This window comes from Melospiza georgiana, chromosome 10, assembly GCF_028018845.1.
Source record: "Melospiza georgiana isolate bMelGeo1 chromosome 10, bMelGeo1.pri, whole genome shotgun sequence".
In the NCBI taxonomy this organism is placed as follows: Eukaryota; Metazoa; Chordata; class Aves; order Passeriformes; family Passerellidae; genus Melospiza; species Melospiza georgiana.
This window is the reverse complement of record NC_080439.1, coordinates 1,572,750-1,594,321: the sequence shown is the minus strand read 5'-3', so window position 1 is coordinate 1,594,321 and position 21,572 is coordinate 1,572,750. Positions and strand designations below refer to the sequence as shown.

At 54.7% G+C, this 21,572-nt stretch overlaps 2 protein-coding genes across 2 annotated transcripts; one reads left to right on the top strand and one right to left on the bottom strand.

Annotated features, from left to right (window-relative positions):
• Window positions 1-2,193: 2,193 nt before the first annotated feature.
• Window positions 2,194-19,572, bottom strand: GFM1 (G elongation factor mitochondrial 1). Its single transcript, XM_058030927.1, has 18 exons — window positions 19,456-19,572; window positions 18,667-18,819; window positions 18,229-18,361; window positions 17,636-17,840; window positions 16,850-16,966; window positions 15,319-15,469; window positions 14,880-15,034; window positions 14,072-14,156; window positions 12,829-12,966; window positions 12,250-12,351; window positions 12,104-12,160; window positions 11,647-11,784; window positions 10,876-10,958; window positions 5,148-5,310; window positions 4,245-4,389; window positions 3,406-3,566; window positions 2,856-2,909; window positions 2,194-2,604 (listed from the first exon to the last, which is right to left on the bottom strand). The coding sequence occupies exons 1-18, from the start codon at window positions 19,507-19,509 to the stop codon at window positions 2,473-2,475; spliced, it is 2,226 nt and encodes a 741-aa protein (XP_057886910.1). The 5' UTR covers window positions 19,510-19,572; the 3' UTR covers window positions 2,194-2,472.
• Window positions 5,731-10,296, top strand: LXN (latexin). The gene is made up of 6 exons (XM_058030894.1): window positions 5,731-5,859; window positions 6,970-7,032; window positions 7,652-7,826; window positions 8,320-8,456; window positions 9,490-9,552; window positions 10,159-10,296. Exons 1-6 carry the CDS (start codon window positions 5,731-5,733, stop codon window positions 10,249-10,251), a joined length of 660 nt encoding a protein of 219 aa, XP_057886877.1. The 3' UTR covers window positions 10,252-10,296.
• Window positions 19,573-21,572: the final 2,000 nt, after the last annotated feature.

Here is a 21,572-nt window from a genome sequence, read left to right as displayed (position 1 = left end):
CAAACCAGACCTGCAGAGCCAGGGAGGCTCCTTGGGGATGAATCCCCATGTTTGGGAACAGCTCCTGTGACATTCCTGCCATGTCCTGTCCCACCACAAAGTCATGGCTTTGTCCTGTGCCACCAAATTCTCCAGCTGAGTTCCCAGCAGATCCATCCCTGTCCCACCTCTGCTCACTGCAATGTGCCAAACTGTCCCAAAGTCACCTTCTTCCCCATCAGCCAGGTTTGTGGCAGGATGAATGAAATCCTAGGAACAGCACGTTCCTGAGGAACAGAGGCTCTGGGGTGGCTGTTCTGTTTAACCTGGGGTGATCTTCACAATCCTGGAGCTGTAATTTGGAACAATTCAAGGATTTCACACAACAGCTTTCCCTGGATGTTTTCAGGCTGGGTGATGTCAGCTTCACAAATTCCAGCATTTTACACAAATAAATCTGATTTCCTGACTGAAGCTTTTCCCCTCAGCACCCAATAAACTCGGGGAAGCAGCATTCCACACCCTCCTGGTGTTTTCTTCCCTACTGGGAGAGAACATTTCTTATCATCAGATGTGTGAAATCAGGGAGTCAAATTCCAAAATTCCTTAAAGAAGCTGGTGATTAAAATATTTTTTTTGGAGTTAAGTCGAGAAAATAGGATGGATTTGGCACTTTGGGGCTCTGCTTTTGTCTCCTTACCTTTTTTGTGCCTCAGCTCTGCAGGGCTGGAATAGAGCACTAGGCACTTCCCAGGCACCAGGCTGGTGGAACTGGCTGCTCACAAACTCACAGCAGTTCAGCAGCTCCCCAGGAGCTTCTGGACAAGTAGCAAAGCAAATTCTAAGGCAAAATCTCCCCCAGCTGCTTTTAGGCCAAGGTTTCAGCCTAAAACCTCAAATCATACGGCAAAGTTCTTGGGGTTTGTTTCTCTCCCGGGTTTGTGGAGAACCAGCACATCTGGCAGAACTCGTCGGCCAGGAATTCACATCACAACTGGTCTAAACAAAATATAAACCCCATAAATAGAAATATAAATCACACCAATAGAAATAAACCTCACAAACACAAATATAAACCCCAGAGACACAAATAACATCATACCCACCCTGTTTCCTGTCCTGTGTTGACACTACTTTTATCAGACATCTCCAAATTTTGGGGAAAGCACTACATTTGCTTGTTTTAGAAAACTTCCAAATGTCTGAGAACCTGCAGGGCTTTTCTGGGAATGAATTCCAGCTGAGCATTCCCAAAACCAAAGCCACGGATGTGCAGGAATTGGGGATTTGTCCCAAGGCAGCACCACGTGGACACCCCACATCTTGCCTGGCATCCATCAGCAGCTCCAGGCCCTGGCAACTCCTTTCCCAAGGTTTCCATAAATCATTTTCCAGCCCTTGCAGAGGAGAAGCAGTCTGGCTGCTCCACTTGTTTCTGTCTGGGAAGCAGCAACGCCAGTGCTGTGCCAGGAATGTCGCTGGGTTTGAACTGGAACTTCACTCCCCGTTTACTGGAATCTGCAAAAACACTTTTCAGCTGAGCAGGGCAGGAAGGAGGAAAGAAAACTCAACGTGGACATTCTGGGAATAATTACAAATACAGAATGATGGGAATATCTTCTCACCTAACACCTTGGAGTCAGCAAAGTCAAGTGATTCCTGAGCTGAACATCGGCTGCAACTCGGCCTCTGGATTGCGAGATTCTGGGAAAAGGGATCTTGGGTTTGGATTTCTAATTCCCTCTGGATTGTGAGGTTCTGAGAAAAGGGATCTTTGGTTTGGATTTCTAATACCCTCTGGATTGTGATGTTCTGGGAAAAGGGATCTTTGGTTTGGGTTTCTCACCAAGAGCCAAAAGCCAAGCCCATACACGAATCCACACCCCAAGCCCATTAAATCCACATCTCCAAGCCACGCAGTAATTCCATCTTGTTCCCAGCTCTGGGAAGAGGCAGCTCCTCCCAACATCCTTGGCAACTCAGCTCCGTCCTCGAGCACCAGTGAAACTGGATTTGGTGACAAGCACTGACTGATGGCTTTGCCCAGTGGCTTGAGACTTTGGAGGCTCCTGTGCCATTTCCAAAGGATTGGGAGGGGGAAATTCCATCTGTTCCCTGGAGGGAAGCTGGAGCACCATGTTCTAAGTGATGGCCCACTCCCTGTACCTGTCCAGCAGCTCTCACCTCAGTTTAACATTTCCAAATAAAGATGTATCAAGTAAAAAATAAAATAATTTTAATAGATCTTGATTACGACAAATCATCAGCCGTGTTTTAACATCTATTTGTTCCAAGAGCATTTACACAGAGCAATCCCGTGGTGATCCCCTGGTGCTGCTGACACCAGCCCAGAGGAAAGGTTCCATGATAAAATTCCAAGTCCAAATCCCACTGGAGCCCACCTTACCCAGCCAGCCTGGGCTGCTCCATGGCCTGGAAAAGCGAGTTGGAGAAGGCTGGGACAGACTGTCAGTGGGCTCCAGAGGAACCCCATCAGCTCTTGGCTTTGCCCTTTTTGGCAGGAAGTCTCCCCGTTGCTTCCAGGTATTTGTTGATGACTTCCTCCTGGGTGCTGGCTGAACAGGGGTGGTATTTGGAGTATTCCATGGTGTATTCCCCTTTTCCCTGCAGAGTTGGGAAAAGAAAGAGAGGATGGGCCATGTGCAACCCTGCTGGGCACACAGCTCCTGTCTGTGAAGGGATCCTCCTGATCCCACCCAAACAAACTCCTCAGTACAGGAGAATTGTTTGGCCAGCAATTCCACAGCTCTGCTCTGATCTCATTCCCTGCTGCAGCTGCCAGGGACAGGATGATCCAGTGAGCCCAAATTTACAGAATCAAACACGTTTTACCAGAAAGGACCAGGAGGACTCACCTCTGTGCAAGACCTCAGCTCTGTGGCATATCCAAACATATCGTTCAGTGGCACCTAAAATCCAAACACATTTGCTCAAAATGAGGTTTTTTCCATCACTTTTGGGCTATCAGCTAATTAATCCCAATTATGACATAAAGAGTCAGTGCTGTGTGTAAACAGCTCTGATTTAATGATCTGCTGTTGTAAAGCATCTGTTATTTTAATTAATTTATATTTGCAGTGTGTTTTCAGCAGAAAAATCTGAGAGTTTGAGTGCACCAGGAACTGGAATATCCTAAATTCAGTGATGAGTCAACCAGCAAGGTTTGAGGTATCTGCAGACATTCCTCCAAGGACAATTTGAGAAGCAGAAGGGCCACAGGGCGTGGCTGTCCTGAGCCCCTCATCCAGCAGGAAAACACCCAGTGATCCTCTCCAATCATTTTTAAGAGGGAAATAAAAGGAGGAACATTAAAATCAAGTCACCCTACAGCTGTATCCATATAAACTGAGGAAAACAACGGAATCCAGCACGGGGAAGGGGAAGTGAGGAGCAGCGAGCACTGACCTCAGCATAGAGGGTGAAGTAGCCCTCGGAGCCGTCCTGGCCCGTGATGACGCCGTGGCGCCGGTTGATGCCGGCTATCACTGCCCCCTGGAACTCCACGGGAGCCACCACCTCCACGGCCATGATGGGCTCCAGGATGCGCGCGGCAGCGTTCTCCATGGCTGGGGAGGGATGGCAACAGGAGTGCGACATCAGAGGGGAGCCTGGTGCAAGGCACGCTGCTCCCGTGCACAGCAGCAGGTGGCTCGTGGTTAGTATCATGGAAAAACCACGAGCGACACATGGAATTCCAGCTCCTGGCCTTTCCTTCCTGGAGCCACAATCACAGAATCATTAAGGCTGGAAAAGACCCCCAGGATCATCGAGACCAACCTTTGGCTGACAGCACTGTGCTCACTAAACCCTACTGTGAAATGCCACAACACGTTGTGTAAGCACCTCCAGAGATTGTCACCCCAGCACTCCCAAGGCAGCCCCTCCCAGTGTCCAACCTCTCCTTCAGTGAAGGAATGTTCCCTAAAAAAGGCCCACTTTGGCCAAACGTTCTCTTCCTACCCTGTAAGGATGAAACCAGTGGCGCTGCTATACTGAATTCTAGAAAAACAGGATTTCCTTTGTACAGCCACAGGAATTATTGTGCCTCTTTCAGGAATTGTATAAACTCTTGTGCATGTTCTGCTCCATAAAACTGGGCAAGCTTTGGGGGAATGGATGGATGGATGGATGGATGGATGGATGGATGGATGGATGGATGGATGGATGGATGGATGGATGGATGGATGGAATAGGGGGTGGGTAGGTAGGTGGATGGATGGATCCCAGCCAGCAGGAGGCTGTACCTTGTTTGAGGGCTCCCTCTCCTGCCCTGATGAAGGAGATCTCATTGGAATCCACCATGTGGTGGGCGCCGTCCTCCAGCACGAAGCGCACGCCGGAGATGCGGTGTCCCGAGAGCAGACCCTTCTCACAGGCATCTCTGAACCCCTGGGAATGAACAGCACCTCCTGTCACCAGCAGGGACTGCAGCCTCTGCACTGCCAGCCTCTGCCACCTCAGCTTGGTTGTACAAACAAAACCCACACAACCAGGGAAAAACAGCCTCAGGGTTTGCCTTTGTAACAGATCCCACGGCCAAACCCAAAGGAAAGCTCAGTGTGGAAAGAGCTCTTGCCTGGAGAACAAGATTCCTTTAAGACCATGATTTTTTTCAGGATCTGGCAAAAATCTTAAAGTGTTGCTGCATGGAAAAATGAAGGAATAATTGTAGGTTATTACAGGAATTCCAAGATGTTGGTAGGTTAATTAAAGCTCTGTGTAATAAATTATACAGTGAGGCAGTCACAGAGGAGATAAAGAGAATTTGGGAACTGAGGCAGGAAATGCAGCTTAATTACAGTTTCCTCTATAGCTGGCCTCAGAGAAGTCACAGAAGAATTGGGGTTGGGAGGAGAATTGTGAAACCACAACCAGAAGCAGAAGAGGCCAGGAAAAAGCAGCTTGAGCAGGAGGCTCTCACAAGGGAAACAGAGGCAGCACACATCACCAAAAACAACAGCAGCTCCTGAATTAGCTGGAAACCCCAGGAATGCAAGACATGGAGTAAAACCACACAGCTGTGATCCTGCTGCCACTGGAGCAACGGGAACAGCCTCCTTTCCTGGTAAGGCAGGCACAGCAAACGTGGGTGGTACTGCAGAACACAAGAGCAATCAGGATTTTCTGTGCCACAGAGAGGTCTGTACCTTTTCCACAGCGGGCACAAACTGCTTGGGAATATTTGTGCCAATGGTTCTGTCCTCAAACTCCAGTTTGGTGAAGTCCTCTGGCTCCAGGGGCTCCAGCACTCCGATCACTTTGCCGTACTGGCCGGCTCCTCCCGACTGCTTCTTGTGGGTGAACTCAAACCTAAACCCAACAACACCCCAAACGCCAGGTCACTCGTGAAACCATCCACAGCTGTCTGTGGAAAACATTCCCATTCTGCATTTCAGACAATCACAGACTGGTTTGGGCTGGAAGGGAATTTAAATTCAAAATTCCATGGGCAGGGACACTTTCTGCTATCCAAGGCTGCTCCAAGCCCCGTCCAACCTGGACGCTTTCAGGGAGCAGCCACAAATTCCCTGGAAAACCTGTGCTAGGGCCGCCCCGCCCTCCCGGGAAGGATTCCCTCCCGATATCCCGTGCAAGGCTGTGTGACACGCTATCCATCCCAGCGCAGGGACGCTCTGCCCCGCAGCGCCCGGCCCGGCTCGGAGCCCGCCCCGCCCGCTGCGGCCCCGCCCGGCGCTTCCTGCGGAGGAGGAAGCGGCTCCCGGGCCGTCCATGGAGCTGCATCCCGGCCGCTTCCCGGCCGCCCGCGCCGCCAACGTGGCCGTGGGGTACCTGCGGTACCTGCGGGGCGGCCCCGGCACCGGGCTGCGGCTGCGGGAGCTGCGCCGGGCGCGGCGCCAGGTGAGCGGCAGGGACCGGGAACGGGAACCGGGAACGGGGAACGGCAGCTGGCACCGGGAACCGGGAGCCAACACGAGAACCGGCACCGGGCACCGGCACGGGCACGGGCTTTCCCCGCGGAGCGGGCGGAGCTCGGGCACAGCCGCACGGAGCTGTGCAGGTCCCGCTCCGGGACATCCCAAAGCCGCCGGCCCGCACCGTGGCACCGCTCAGGTGACCCTGCCTTGTGCCGTGTCCCTCCCAGCCGCGGCTGCTCCGGGCTGGTGGCACTGCCACCGCGGCGGTGACACCGCCTGGGCCTGTCCGGGCTCCCGGCAGGAGCTCGGTGCCACCGCGGGCGGGGCAGCGCTGGGACACAGCCCGTGTGTCACCGGTGGGGACAGCGCCGCCCAGAGAGCCCTGCCCTGGGCACGGCACCGGCACCGGGCCAGCAGGAGAGCCCTGCCCTGGGCACGGCACCGGCACCGGGCCAGCAGGAGAGCCCTGCCCTGGGCACGCACCGGCACCGGGCCAGCAGGAGCCTCCCGGGAGGAAGAGGAGGGTGCTGGGTGCTCCTGAGCGTGCCGGGACACGGAACAGCCCTGCCCTGGCTCTGCAGGGACACCTGGCACTGCAGGGGCACAGCAAAGCTGGCACTGCGGGGACACCTGGCACAGCAAACCCCTCCCAAAGCAAGGGCACAGCAAACCCCACCTGCTCCCTTCTTTAAAGCCAGAAAAATACAGGGCATGATCCAGTTCATAATAACCTGCAAATGGAATGAATAGAGGGAAGCACTGAAGGCTTGTAGAGGAGTATTTAACTAAGCAGCAAATTCCTGGGTAGTATCACACAGGAGCCCAAAATTGGTAATTCAGGGGTGTTCAAGGATAGAAGTGAGGGTGGAGAGGCCCTGGCACAGAGTGCCCATCCCTGGCAGTGCCCAAGGCCAGGCTGGATGGGACCTGGAGCAACCTGGGGTAGTGGAAGGTGTCCCATGGCAGGGGTGGCACTGGATGGGATTTAAGGTCCCTTCCAACCCAAACCATCCTGGGATGCTCTGATTTTGTCCAGGATGCAGCCATTCAGCATTTACCAAAATAAATGTTATTAATATTTTCCCTTTTTTAGGACATTGATGGTGTGGGGCACAAGTACTACCTGGACCTGGAGCTGGAGGATGTCCTGGACAAAGTGAGTCACACTGGTTTCATTACACAGCACTTGATATTTTGAATCATGCTCCTGATTTTTCTGTGCTGCCAATCAGGCCCCAAAAAGGCTGAATTTTAACCACAAGGAACCCACTGACCACATGGAACCTTCCACTACACCACCAGGCAATGGTGCAGGGAGGACAAGGACATTTCAGTGTCACCCAGCTCCACCTGAACAGCACAAGGGACATTCTGCACCCCAACCACTGCCCTTCCATCACTGCAGAAAGCAAATCCCACCCAAGGGACATTCTGCACCCCAACACTGCCCTTCCATCATTGCAGAAAGCAAATCCCACCCAAGGGACATTCTGCACCCCAACCACTGCCCTTCCATCACTGCAGAAAGCAAATCCCACCCAAGGGACATTCTGCACCCCAACACTGCCCCTTCCATCATTGCAGAAAGCAAATCCCCCCTCAAACATTCACAGAAATGCCAGGAATTCAACCTTGTCTTAAATAATCACAAACCTCTGGGGACCAGACTCAGAGAAAGCAGTAACTACATACAAATGACATTTCAGAAGTGCAAATGACCCTGGTTATACACACACTCTACCAGCTAATAATGCACATCATTAACTCTGCCACAGGACAGGACTGTGAACTGCACTGCTGAGGTTCTCTATCACCTGGGCAGCAAAACCTCTGCTCCAGATGTGCAGCTGACAGTGCAGGGAGAGCTCAGGAGCACAGAGGAGGCAGACAAGGAGTTCTACCATCGGATCAGGAGCCTGGAAAAGGAGCTTGTGGCTGAGAACATCCCAGGTACAGGCCAGGGCTGGCACAGGGCTCAGGCCTTCACCTTTCTCTTTTTGGGGGGTCTGCAGTCACAGCCACTGCATTTATTCCTGATCCTGAGAGTTCTGGAAAAGCAGCTGGCACTGGCACCTGCCCCTGCTCCCTCTGAGGGTGTCCTGGCACAAGTGCACAACGAGGGGCTGCTCAGATTTCTGTTCAGAGCAAAAAGTAGAGGAGAACACCCTGGCAGTGCCCCAGGCCAGGCTGGATGGGCTGGGAGCAGCTGGGACAGTGGGAGGTGTCCCTGCATGGCAGGGGTGGCACTGGGTGGGATTCAAGGGCCCTTCCCACCCAAACCATTCAGGGTTGTGTGAAGTGGGAGGAGAAGCCTGTGGTGATGGAGCAGCTGTTCCCAAGCTGGGGAAGGCAGTGTGGCAGGACTGGAGCAGCCAGCCCCGTGTGAGGTGACAATGCCCTGTGAAGGGCTCTCTTTCACAGCCAGCGTTTGTTCTGGTTGCAGACAGCCACGGGAACGTTCCCCCAGAGCTGGAGCCCATCCACCTGCTGGCCTGGGCGGCCTCTGGCTACGTGATCTGGCAGAATTCCACTGAAAACACCAACTTCAACCTTGCCCAAGTGAAACACGTGAAGCAAGTGGTGAGTTACCAGCAGGGACAGAATCCCACACTGGGCTGGGATGGAGGGACACTAAAGCTCATCCCATTCCCTCCCTGCATGGGCAGGGACACCTTGCACAGCCCAGGGTGCCCCAACCCATCCAGCCTGGCCTTGGCTTTACCTGCAAAGTACTCATGAGCTAAGCAGTTGTGGCAAGGACAATAAATTAAATTAACAGAATTCCACAGGTCCTCCCAGTTCTGCTGTGTTCTGTTAGAGAAAATCGATTCTGAGTTAAGAATAACCCTGAAGTGATCATCAGCTTTAAATCCAAGGCGATTTTCCACAGGAGCCAGGAAAAAGCAGCAGAATTTGGGTGTTCAGAAAACCAAAAGCTCCACAAGTTTTGTCCCTCTGAACAGACAGTGAATTCCTAGGAAGTTCTGGGTCTGAAGGAAAGTCAGGAATTCCTTGTGGGAGGAAGGATTTGTGAATGTTTTGCTCCCTCTGATGGCATTTTAGAGAATTCACAGCTGCTGCAGGGCTGTGCACCAGCAAGAGTTCAAACTTAAGGATAAAGGAGACAAATAACCATTAACTAACCCAGATTAACTGCCATCTCTCTAGTTTTGTCCCTTTTTCCCTGAAAAGGGAAAAAGAATCTATTCCAAAGGCTAGGGATTATATTGTCACTCACTGTAAGGCCTCTGGAGTGTCCTTATCCTCCTGACAATTTTATTTGGGATTGTTTGGGTTAAACTGACACCTGCTAGAATGAGGTGTTCCCATCCCAAAGAATTCCTGACAGGTCTGGTCTCTGTAAGGCAGGAATTAGCAGTTTAAAGCTTTACATTCACTGTCTCCAGTGCAGCTTTGGAGTGCACAGAAATTCAAACCAAGAGCTTTTAGTTTTGTTACAATGCCCGAGCTCCTCCTGCTTCATTTGTGATCAGGAGCTGCCAGTTTTATCTGAAATCCACGAGGGAATTTTTGTGATAACCACGGAGAACTAAACACTTTTTCTGAGGTGGGAGAATCCCCAAGTTCAGCCCTTTTCATCCTGTCTTTGCAGAAAAGAAATGATGATGATCTTCAGTTTGACTTTGTGGTTCTACTCCATGAAATGGTGTCCCAGGTAAACAGTTTTACTCCTAAAAAGACTTTTGTGGGTGTTTTAGGAGTGCAGCTGTGTGAGCTCCAGCTCAGACACAGATCTGATGCTGCAGGGTGAGCTCAGGGTCCCCATCCCTGCCTGTCTCAGCATTCCAGGAACAACAGCAGCAATTTCAGCTGCTCTGGGGCTTTGCTGGGAATGGCTGAGGCTCAAAGCTGGTTCCTCACAGCTCTCCTTGGGAGATCCCAGTGCCACAGTGGGCAGGGCTAAAGGGGAGGGGCAGCTGGAGCATCCTGGATGCTGAATTCCAGAGAGGATCCTCCATGGCCCAGGATAATCCCAGTAACCCCCAGCAGAAACCCTCCCAGAACAGCATTTACATCTGTGCTAATCTCCAGCAAAACTCTGGGATCTGAGCAGGTGTTTTGTAGGAAAACCACAGAAAATTGGGAAGGGAAACTCCTGACTGTAACAATCCAGGGATCTCCCTCCCAGCTGCAGCTCCACTGCTCCTGACCCGCTGCACTCCCATTCCCTTGGGTTTAATTCCCAGGTTTCCCCTCAGGAAGCTCCTGGCTGGCTTGGGGGGCAGCAGGGGCTGCTGACAGAGTTGTGTGTGCCCCACAGGAGGTGCTGCCCTGGCAGGTGACCCTGCTGTGGCACCCCCAGCGTGGGGCCCGAGTGCCCCAGGGCGGCACCGCGGGGGCACCGAGATCCTGAGGGCAACTGGAGCAACTGGGAGCAACTGGGAGCAACTGGGAACAACTGGGAACAACTGGGAGCAACTGGGAGCTCCTGAGAACAACTGGGAGCTCCTGAGAACAACTGGGAGCAACTGGGAACATCCCTGAGAACAACTGGGAGCAACTGGGAGCACCCCTGGGAACAACTGGGAGCACCCCTGGGAACAACTGGGAACACCCCTGGGAACAACTGGGAGCAACTGGGAGCACCCCTGGGAACAACTGGGAGCAACTGGGAACAACTGGGAACAACTGGGAACAACTGGGAACAACTGGGAGCAACCGGGAACAACTGGGAGCTCCTGAGAACAACTGGGAACAACTGGGAACATCCCTGAGAACAACTGGGAGCCCTCAGCAACTCTGGGAACTTGTGAGCACCCCTGTGAAGCTGGAAACACCTGGAAACTCCTGAGCACCTCTGGGAACCCCTGGGAGCTCCCACACCTGGAAGGAGCAGGTGGGAGTGGGGACCAAGCACAGTCCCAGACATGAAATGAAATGAAACCTTGCTGGGTGTTTCTGGTCCCAGAATTCCAAAGGGACTTCCCCTCCCTCCCTCCCAGGGATGAACGCAGCAATTCCCAGCAGGAATACTCACGGCACAGGGGCACAGATGTTCTCCCTGAAGGACACTTTGGGCTTCCCCATGGTGCAAGGACAGCCATATTCCCTCTCCATCCTCTGCAGGAGGAAACCCACAGTGGTTAGGGTCATTCCTTTGGGAATTATTTAGTAACTTCATCAGGATTAATCACTTTTTTCATTGGGGGTTGGATTGATTTTTGGGGCTTTTTGTTTTTTTTTTTTTTAATTACCAAATTATTCCCCATCAACTTAAGACATGCATCTTCAGATGCAGGGAAAGGAAACAAAATTAATTATGTTATTAAAATACAGGTTTTTCAAGGCAAAAATCAGTTTTTTCTTCATTTTGTCAATATTTAAGATACATCCTTTGTGTTAAGATTAAAACATAGACATCAGCTGGAATGAAACAAATCCCTCTAACTACTCCTTTCTCCCTACACCAGCTTTTATTAGGGAATGATACATTTAAAACCACAGAAACAGAGGATTTTTCTGTAGAAATTAATTATAACTAGGTATTATTAATTATCAGAAGCAAAGGCTACTAGAGCAAAGTGTAGTGTTTAATACATTTTTTATGGATTGTACCAAATCCTAAAAATATTCCAGGCAAATTTTCCTTTTAGAAGCCTTCAGAACGGAACCACTGGAGAGAAAGAACCTTCAAATGTTGACTTAAAAGTCCAACTTTTCCCTGAGCAGCTGGAAGGAGCAGGGAGGAGGAAGAGGAGATGGGAACAGAGGCAGAAGCAGAGTCCATGGGATGTGCTCCCCCAGTTACCTGGGCATAGATCTCCAGGTGCAGCTCCCCCATGCCAGACACAATGGTCTCCTTGCTCTCCTCATCAAAGTGCACCCTGAAGGTGGGATCTTCCCTGGTGAAGCGGCCCAGGCCTTTGGAAAACTTATCCAGGTCATTCTGAAACACGAGCCAAGATTTACTCAACACCCATCAGTCACTCCAAGAAAAAAGCCTCTCAAGTTTTCCCATCCATGCTGAGCATTTCTGCTCTTTGGGTTTTTTATGGGAGATTTCTAACTCTTGATTAGTGTTAATTATTTACTTCAGGTTCATGTTTCTGGCTGAGTGACAGCATCCAGCTCTGGGTTATCCAAGGGATAAAATCATGGATATTTGGGATAAAACACTTTCCAACAGTGCTTAGACTGTTCCATGAAATCACAAAGCAGCAGAGGGAGGGAACTCAGGGAGAAGAGGTTGGTCCAAAGGCTCCTACCTTGTTGGAAGGCTTCATAGCCACGGAAATGACAGGATCAGGGACGTGGATGGATTCCTGTGTGGCCAAGGAAAAGGGGATTACAAATTCCAGCAAAATCCCAGTGACTGGCAGTGCCTGAGGCAGCCAGGGCCAGGGGGGCTCACCATGGAGATGTCAGTGCTGGTTTTATCCGTGAACGTGTCCCCGCTGGCACAGTCGATCCCAAACAGGGCACAGATGTCCCCAGCATAAACTTCACTGACATCCTGAGGGAAGGAAAACTCCTCTGCACACAGCACTGGGATTAGAGCAGCTGGGGCTGCCCCTGGATCCCTGCAGGTGTCCAGGGCCAGGCTGGACAGGGCTGGGATCACCCTGGGATCATGGAAGGTGTCCCTGCCCTTGTGGCTGGGTGATCCAAACCACCAATTCCAGGATTGGTTCTGTCCTTCCCTCACACCCAAACTCCACCTGGATTGTAGAAGATCCACAAACACTTGTTTTAAGGCTTGACACTGAGCTCCTTAAAAACTCTGAGCTTGGATAAAAAGCTCTGCAAATCTCCCTCTTTATTCAAAGGACAAAAGGGAGGGCTTGGCTTGGATTAATTCCGGATCAAACGAAGCAAAGACCATCCAGTGCTTCAGGATCATCATCCAGGGTGGCCCAGGGGCTCAGCAGTGCTGACCCCCCCAGGGTGGCCCAGGGGCTGGCAGCCCATCCCTGGGGAGGGACCCACTCACCTCCATGGTGTCCGAGTGCATCCGGACCAGTCTCTGCACCCTGACCTTCTTGCCCGTGCGGGTGTTGTAGATGTAATCTGACTTCTTCAGCATCCCCTGGTACACCCTGACGTAGGTTAACTGCCCAAACTTGCCAGCCTGCAAGCACAACCCACCAAGATCTGGTCATTCTGGGAACCACTGATGCCTCAGGTTTTAGTTTTTATATTTTTCACATTCCATGCTGCTTTAGTGTGTGGGGCTGAGCTTCCCATGAGGGGATGGTGAGCTGTGTGCACAGAGCAGGGACACAAAACAATTCCTGCTCCAGCTGGGCACCAAGGACAAATGACCCAAATCTCAGCCCAGGAGCACAAACCCCGTGGGCTGGAGAGAGAAAAACAAGCAGGGTGGGACTGCCTGGGCTAAAGCTGCAATGGGACAATGAACTGCAAGGTGCAAATGGAGCAGAACTGATCCCAGGGACAGACCCCGGCAGCGCTCGTGCATTTTGGGGCCATTTTGGTTCATCTTGGGTGCAGCCCTGGCTGGGCTCTGGTGCTGCCCAAGGTGGATCCATGGAGGAGATCCTTTGGATAAATCCCTGCTTTATTCTGGGACTGTGCCCAGCCTCTGCTCCAGGGCAGCCTGCACAAGGCATCAGCAGCTCCAATTCCAAGCACCAGCTGCACTGACTAAATGTGGTGTGAGTTTCCACACTACTACTGGAAATGAGAGATTCTTAACAGCTTTCATTTGGCTCTGCAATGGAATTTGGCAATTTTCTGAACCAATTTTTCACTCCCAAACCTTCCCAAGAGACTCATGCTACCATGGAATGTGGCCAGCCATTTTCCATATTCCATAGGAATCCTGAAGTACTGCTCTCTAAGTAGCAAACAACTTATCTGCTTAAATCTCTGCACTTTTTCCTCTCTGACTCTCTCATGTCCCATTGTTTCCAAGGCCAGGATTTTTCCCTGAAAATATTTCCATTAAGCCAACAATCCTCTAGATGTTCAAGTTTTAACTAAGAAAACCAGGAAATACTTGAGGTCCAGAACCCACCCTGAAGTTCCAAACTGGCAGAGTTTTTGGATTTTAGGGTTGAAGCCTTTTTTTTAAAAAAGAAGTTAAATTTCAATTGAAATCAAATATAAACTGCTTTTCAGTATAAAGTGGTTTAAAAGTCTGCTGTAGGTGAGTTTTGGTACCATCACCTGGATTCTCTCCATGACTGTGGAAGGAGCAGAGTGAGACTCACCTCCAGCTTGAAGGCAAGGCCAATAAAAGGCTGGGAATCGTCACGAGCAGAGTTCAACAGGAACTTGGTTTGGTCCTGAGAATCCCTGGGAAACAGGGATGAGAGGGAGGAGAGGTTAGGAACCAACACAGGAGCTTCCCCTAAACATTTACACACATCTGGGTGGGCTCTGCTCCAGGGACAGGAGCAGAGGGAACGGCCTCAGGCTGGGCCGGGGCAGCTCAGGGTGGAATTTCCCCATGGAAAGGGTGGTGAGGCCTTGGCAGGGGCTGCCCAGGGAGCTTTGGAATGTCCATCCCCGGAGGTGACACTCAGAGCTCTGGGTTGGGTGACAAAGGGAGGACTGGGCACAGCTTGGACTCAAAGATCCTGGAGCTCTTTTCCAGCCTCAGGGATTCTGGGATTCATGTCCATTAGAATAAAACACTATTTACACACTTGGCACATGCTCCCTCCTCTAGGCAGGCCTAGCTTTAATTCTAGAGAATTATCTGACAGTCATTTTCCAAATGCAACACTGAATGTGGTAAAATCCCAGCACAGAGTAACCCTTGAATGAGAGAGGAGCTCTGGGACTTTGTGCCCAATGCTGGTGGCACTGTTTGACACCAATGGTAAAGGATTGTGGATCCTGTTAGGAATGTTTCCTGCTTTGAAACTATTCCATGGAATCCCAGACTGGTCTGGGTGGGAAGGGTCCCTAAAGGCCATCCAGGGCCATGGGCAGGGACACTCCAGAGCCCTGCTCCTGGACACCCCTGCTGCTGCTGGATAAAAAGCTCTGCAATGGATAAAAAGCTCTACTCACCCCTGGTTGAGGAGGGCGTAGTTCTCCACCTCAGAAGGGTTGGGAAGGTATTCCAGGACAGCATCCAGCAGTGGCTGCACCCCTTTGTTCTTCAGAGCACTTCCCACGAGGACAGGGGTGAAGGATTTCTGCAGCGTTGCCCTCCTGATTGCCAGCTGAAAAACATCCCTGTGAACTCCTCCTGCAGCACAGCCCAACTCCCTGGCTTTCCTGGGCCTCTCCTGCAGCAAAGAGCTGCTCCCACAGTCCCCTGGACACCCCCCAACACAAGGGCTTCCCACAAAACCTGCTCTCCAGAATTCTCCAGCAGATTGGGAACGGGCCCTACCTGGGAGGGGGAATGGAGTTCAGCTGTGGTGACACAACTGCAGCAAACAGAATTCCTGACACATTTATTGAGGGATGAGGGAACAGGGAATAGGCAGCCCAAGGAAGGTACCTTTAACTGTGCAGCTGTGGGAATCTTCTCCTCCAGGAACAGCTCCCCCAGCAGCTCATCAGCATCGGCCACGCACTCGATGAGCTCCCGGCGCCGCTCGGCCGCCTCTGCCCGCAGCTCCGCCGGGATCTCCTCCACCCGCACGGTCTGCCTGCACACACAGGGCACGGGGAGCCCGGGATGGCACAGGGGGCACAGGGAGCCCGGGATGGCACAGGGGGCACAGGATGGCACAGGGAGCCCCAGGATGGCACAGGGACCCTGGGATGGCACAGGGACCCCAGGATTGCACAGGGAGCACAGGATGGCACAGGGACCCCCAGGATGGCACAGGGACCCTGGGATGGCACAGGGACCCCCAGGATGGCACAGGGGGCACAGGGAGCCCGGGATGGCACAGGGACCCCAGGATTGCACAGGGAGCACAGGATGGCACAGGGACCCTGGGATGGCACAGGGACCCCAGGATGGCACAGGGACCCCCAGGATGGCACAGGGGGCACAGGGAGCCCGGGATGGCACAGGGACCCCAGGATTGCACAGGGAGCACAGGATGGCACAGGGACCCCCAGGATGGCACAGGGACCCTGGGATGGCACAGGGACCCCCAGGATGGCACAGGGGGCACAGGGAGCCCGGGATGGCACAGGGACCCCAGGATTGCACAGGGAGCACAGGATGGCACAGGGACCCTGGGATGGCACAGGGACCCCAGGATGGCACAGGGACCCCCAGGATGGCACAGGGGGCACAGGGAGCCCGGGATGGCACAGGGACCCCAGGATGGCACAGGGACCCCCAGGATGGCACAGGGGGCACAGGGAGCCCGGGATGGCACAGGGGGCACAGGGAGCCCGGGATGGCACAGGGGGCACAGGGACCCCCAGGATGGCACAGGGGGCACAGGGACCCCCAGGATGGCACAGGGAGCCCAGGATGGCACAGGAGGCACAGGGACCCCAGGATTGCACAGGGACCCCCAGGATGGCACAGGGAGCCCGGGATGGCACAGGGAGCCCCAGGATTGTACAGGGAGCACAGGGACCCCCAGGATTGCACAGGGACCCCCAGGAGTTCCACAGGGACCCCCAGTGATCTCCAGGAATCCCACAGGGATCAATCAGCCTGCCCACCCCTGGCGTGACCACCCTGACTGAGAACAATCCACCCTGGGAAGAATCCCCTGTGAAGATCAGTGTGTTATCTCTGGTGTGGGAGGCTCCTTCCCGCTGCTGGCAGGGATCAGGGAAACCTCCCAGCAGCTCACCCACAGCTGATCTCCATCCCAGGGAGCCACACACGCTGCAGGATCCCCGCGTGGAGCGCTCTCCTGCTTCTCCAGGTGGGAAGTGTGGCCAGCACCCCTTCACAGCAGCCAGGTCCTGCTGCAGCCACCCCAACCCAGAGCTCCCTGCAGGCCCCGGGCACAAGCCCTTCCCAAATTTCCAGAGAGCTGGGTTTCATCTCTGAAGAGAAACTGCAGGAATTCTTCCCAGCTCCAGTTAGAAAAGAAGCAATTTCCAGGACTTACCCAAGTGCCCCATCAAAATAGATTGCTTTTTCTTCAATGAGATCTATAATTCCTTTAAAGTTTCCTTCCAGCCCAATTGGAATCTGAACAAAAGCTGCATTGTGTTTCAACTTGGATCTGAAAAAGGGAAAATAGGAATTATTGAATAAAAAAGTCATTTCTATGTGTGTGCTCCAGATGGTCTTTGAGCAACATCCCCCTCCCACAAAATCTGTGTTTTGTCCTTTGGACAGTGCCCAGTTCTGCCAATATGGATAAAAACCACCCAGCTGTGGTTTAGGGCTTTGTGTCCCACCTTTTGTATCCCAAGAGGGAGCAATTCCCATGGGAAAGGCAGCAGGGGAAACCAGTTTGAGATTGATTGCTTGATTAAAGGAGTTGCCTCCCCCTTAATGAGTATTAATGAGATTATCTCATGGATCAAATTAGGCAGGGAAAGGCTGGGAGTAAACAGGACTTCCAGGAACCCAAAGCACCCTGTGTCACCTCCCTGCTGGAATTTCAGCAGGATCTATGGAAAACTAAGGGCTGCTCTCAAAGTGGGTCCTGATACAGTTCCACCAACAAAGCAAACACCAAACCCCAGCCCTTGGTCATGGCAGGTCCTGGCTGACACCAATATTTGGGGGGTTTTGGGACAATGGAGATTTGTCCTGGCTCAGGTCAGGATTTAACCCCGAGTCAGGAATTCTCCAAACTGCAGCTCCCAAGAGGAGCCTTTCCAACACTGCTCCTAATGAGCTGCCACGGGGATGGAATTTCAGGAATCACTGCAAATGCCAAAACCTGAGCTGCTGCACTGCTCTGGCCGGGTTGGAGCCCATCCTGTCCAGTTTGTTGATGAAGGTGAGGAAGGGGACGTTGTAACGCTTCATCTGCCTGTTGACAGTGATGGTCTGGCACTGCACACCTCCCACGGCACAGAGAACCAGGATGGCTCCATCCAGCACCCTCAGAGACCTCTCCACTTCAATGGTAAAGTCCACATGGCCTGGATAACAAACACAAATAAAATGCTAAATGCACTGAAGTGATGGAGCACAGAGTCACGGAATGGTTTGGGTGGGAAGGGACCTTAAACCCCATTCCAGCCCTGCCATGGCAGCGACACCTCCCACTGTCCCAGGCTGCTCCAAACCCCATCCAGCCTGGCCCTGGGCACTGCCAGGGATGCAGGGGCAGCCCCAGCTGCTCTGGGCACCCTGTGCCAGGGCCTGCCCACCCTCACAGGGAACAGTTCCTTCCCTATATCCCATCTATCCCTCTGTCAGTCTGAACCCATCACTCCACGTTCTATCACAACCAGGGACACAAAGATGCAGCGCATGCCCTGTATCCATGAGGAACAGCAATTCCCGGGTGCTGCCAGCTGCCCGTACCTGGCGTGTCGATGATGTTGATGTTGGTGTCCTTCCACATGGTGTAAGTGGCTGCAGACTGGATGGTGATGCCCCGCTGTCGCTCCAGCTCCATGGAGTCCATGACAGCTCCAACTCCATCCTTACCTTTCACCTTAGGAGAAATTAAAAAATTAGCTCAAGGAGTTTGCTAAGAATTCACATGCCATCCCTGGAAGTGTCCAAGGCCAGGCTGGCCAGGCTGGTTGCTTGGAGCAACCTGATCTGTGGAAGGTGTCCCTGCCCATGGCAGGGGGTGGGATGGGTGAGCTTTAAGCTCTCTTCCCACCCAAACCATTCCATGATATTGTGAATCCACATGCAGGAGTGATGCTGCACGGACTGAGCATCCTCCCTCACGCAGAAGAACACAGCGTGGAGGTGAGTCCCAGGAACATCCCAACGGGAGCTCAGCCCGACCTCGTGCATCTGCGCGATCCTGCCCGTGTAGAACAGGATCCGCTCCGTCAGCGTGGTCTTGCCGGAGTCGATGTGAGCCGAGATGCCGATGTTCCTGATCCTCTCGTTGGGAAGGACCCCCGAGGAGCAGTGCCGGCACGAGGTCAGCAGGAGCTGCAAGGCAACACAGGGGCACCGGCTCAGCCAGGGGTGATCCAACACAGCTCACGGGACACCAGCCATGGGACCAGGGGAAACGGCCTCAGGCTGGGCCAGGAGAGGCACAGGGTGGACACCAGGAGGAATTTCTCTATGGAAAGTGTGGTCAGGCTTTGGCAGGGGCTGCCCAGGGAGGTTTGGAGTGCCCATCCCTGGAGGTGTCCCAGGAATTCCTGGAGGTGGCACTCGGTGCTCTGGGCTGGGGACAAGGTGAGCATCGGGCACAGCTGGGACTCGATGATCTTGGAGGGCTTTTCTAAGGTAATTTATCCTGGGATTCGCTGTGCCCATGGCTAAACTGCCAAACCGCTTCCCCACGGCTTCCCGTCAGTCTATGCCGAACCGGTCACCTCAAACCGAGTGGCCTTTCCAGGGTCACCTCGGAGCTGTCACCACACCGCGCACCCCGCCCCGCTGCCCATTCCCGGTATCCCTGTCCCCATCCATGTGACCGGGAGCTGCTCGTTCCCTGCAGCTGCTGCGGCCCGTCCGGGCTGTCCCTCCGCCCTCCATCCCTTCTGCTCCCGGCCCCCTCCCCTCCCTCAGGCGCCGTCCCCTCATGCAGGCGCGGGGCGGTCCCGCCGCCGGTACCTGGATGTGCTGCGGGCGGCCGGGGGCCAGCCCGGCCCGTAACACCCTGAGCATGGCCCCGGCTGCGGCTGCGGCCCCGCTCCCGGCTCCAATCCCGGCTCCAATCCCGGCTGCAGCCCCGGGTCGCTCCCGCCTCTTCCGGGGCTCCGCGCAGGCGCCGCGGTCCCGTCCGGTCCCTCACGGGCTCCTCCGGCTGCGGCGGGAGCCCTGAGGGGGCAATGGAGGCGGGGGGTTCTCATCTCCCCCCCAGTCCCTCAGGGAGCGGTGGCATCTGGCGGGAGCCCCAGGGGTGCAATGGAGCGGGGAGGCTCTCCGTGTTCCCCTGGCCCCTCACGGGCCCCTCAGGGAGCGGCATCGGGCGGGAGCCCTGAGGGGGCAATGGAGGCGGGGGGTTCTCACCGTCTCTCCGGCCCCTTAGGGAGCGGCACCATGAGGGAGCCCAAGGGCCGGAATGGAGAAGGGAGGCTCTCCGTGTTCCCCCGGTCCCTCACGGGCCCCTCAGGGAGCGGCACCGGGCGGGAGCCCTGAGGGGGCAATGGAGGCGGGGGGTTCTCACCGCCTCTCCGGCCCCTTAGGGAGCGGCACCATGAGGGAGCCCCAGGGGTGCAATGGAGAGGGGAGGCTTTCCGTGTTCCCCCGGTCCCTCACGGGCTCCTCCGGCTGCGGCGGGAGCCCTGAGGGGGCAATGGAGAAGGGAGGTTCTCACCGCCTCTCCGGCCCCTTAGGGGGCGGCACCATGAGGGAGCCCCAGGGGCGGAATGGAGAGGGGAGGCTCTCCGTGTTCCCCCGGTCCCTCACGGGCCCTCAGGGAGCGGCACCGGGCGGGAGCCCTGAGGGGGCAATGGAGGCGGGGGGTTCTCACCGCCTCTCCGGCCCCTTAGGGAGCGGCACCATGAGGGAGCCCCAGGGGTGCAATGGAGAGGGGAGGCTGAGGCTTTCCGTGTTCCCCCGGTCCCTCACGGGCTCCTCCGGCTGCGGCGGGAACCCTGAGGGGGCAATGGAGGCGGGGGGTTCTCATCTCCCCCCCAGTCCCTCAGGGAGCGGTGGCATCTGGCGGGAGCCCCAGGGGTGCAATGGAGAGGGGAGGCTCTCCGTGTTCCCCTGGCCCCTCACGGGCCCCTCAGGGAGCGGCATCGGGCGGGAGCCCTGAGGGGGCAATGGAGGCGGGGGGTTCTCACCGCCTCTCCGGCCCCTTAGGGAGCGGCACCATGAGGGAGCCCAAGGGCCGGAATGGAGAGGGGAGGCTCTCCGTGTTCCCCCGGTCCCTCACGGGCCCCTCAGGGAGCGGCACCGGGCGGGAGCCCTGAGGGGGCAATGGAGGCGGGGGGTTCTCACCGCCTCTCCGGCCCCTTAGGGAGCGGCACCATGAGGGAGCCCAAGGGCCGGAATGGAGAGGGGAGGCTCTCCGTGTTCCCCCGGTCCCTCACGGGCCCCTCAGGGAGCGGCACCGGGCGGGAGCCCTGAGGGGGGAACGGAGAAGGGAGGCTCGCCCCGAGCCCATCCTGGAGCGCCCTCGGGCTGGTCCCTTCCCGGGAGCCATCCTGAAGCAGCCGTGGAGTCCCGGTGTGCGGAATTCTCCGAGTGCGGCCTGAAAGGGGCGGATTTCAGCCGAACCATGGAGGGGGACGGAGCCCGCACCGGCGGCGGGGTCACAGCCCGGGAGTTTGGGAATTAGCAGGAATTAAAAACAGCTGGAGAGCGGCGCTCCCTGGCCCGGGGGGCTGAAGTGCCTGGAAAGGGGAACACGAGGCTGGGATGGGGCACTGGGACCCGTTTGTTACACGCTGTTAAAATTTACTCTCGATACAAAATTACTCCCCGGAAGCTGCTCTTCATGCCTGCTGAGGTTCCAGGAGCTGCTCTGAAACTGAAAGAGGCCCTCTCCCTACTCTGGTTCCATCAAGCTTTTATTTTTGTGGAAAACCTTGCTCACCTCTGGAAACAGAGGGATTTCCAGAGAATCCAGGACTGGTTCTGCTAAATCCCATCCCATTCCATCCCTCCATGGGCAGGGACACTGCCCAGAGCCCAGCTTTCCTTCACTGAACTGTTTCAAAGCAGCCCAAACTAAGTAATGCACAAATCCCTCTGCGTGTAGAATAAACCAACAAACCTCA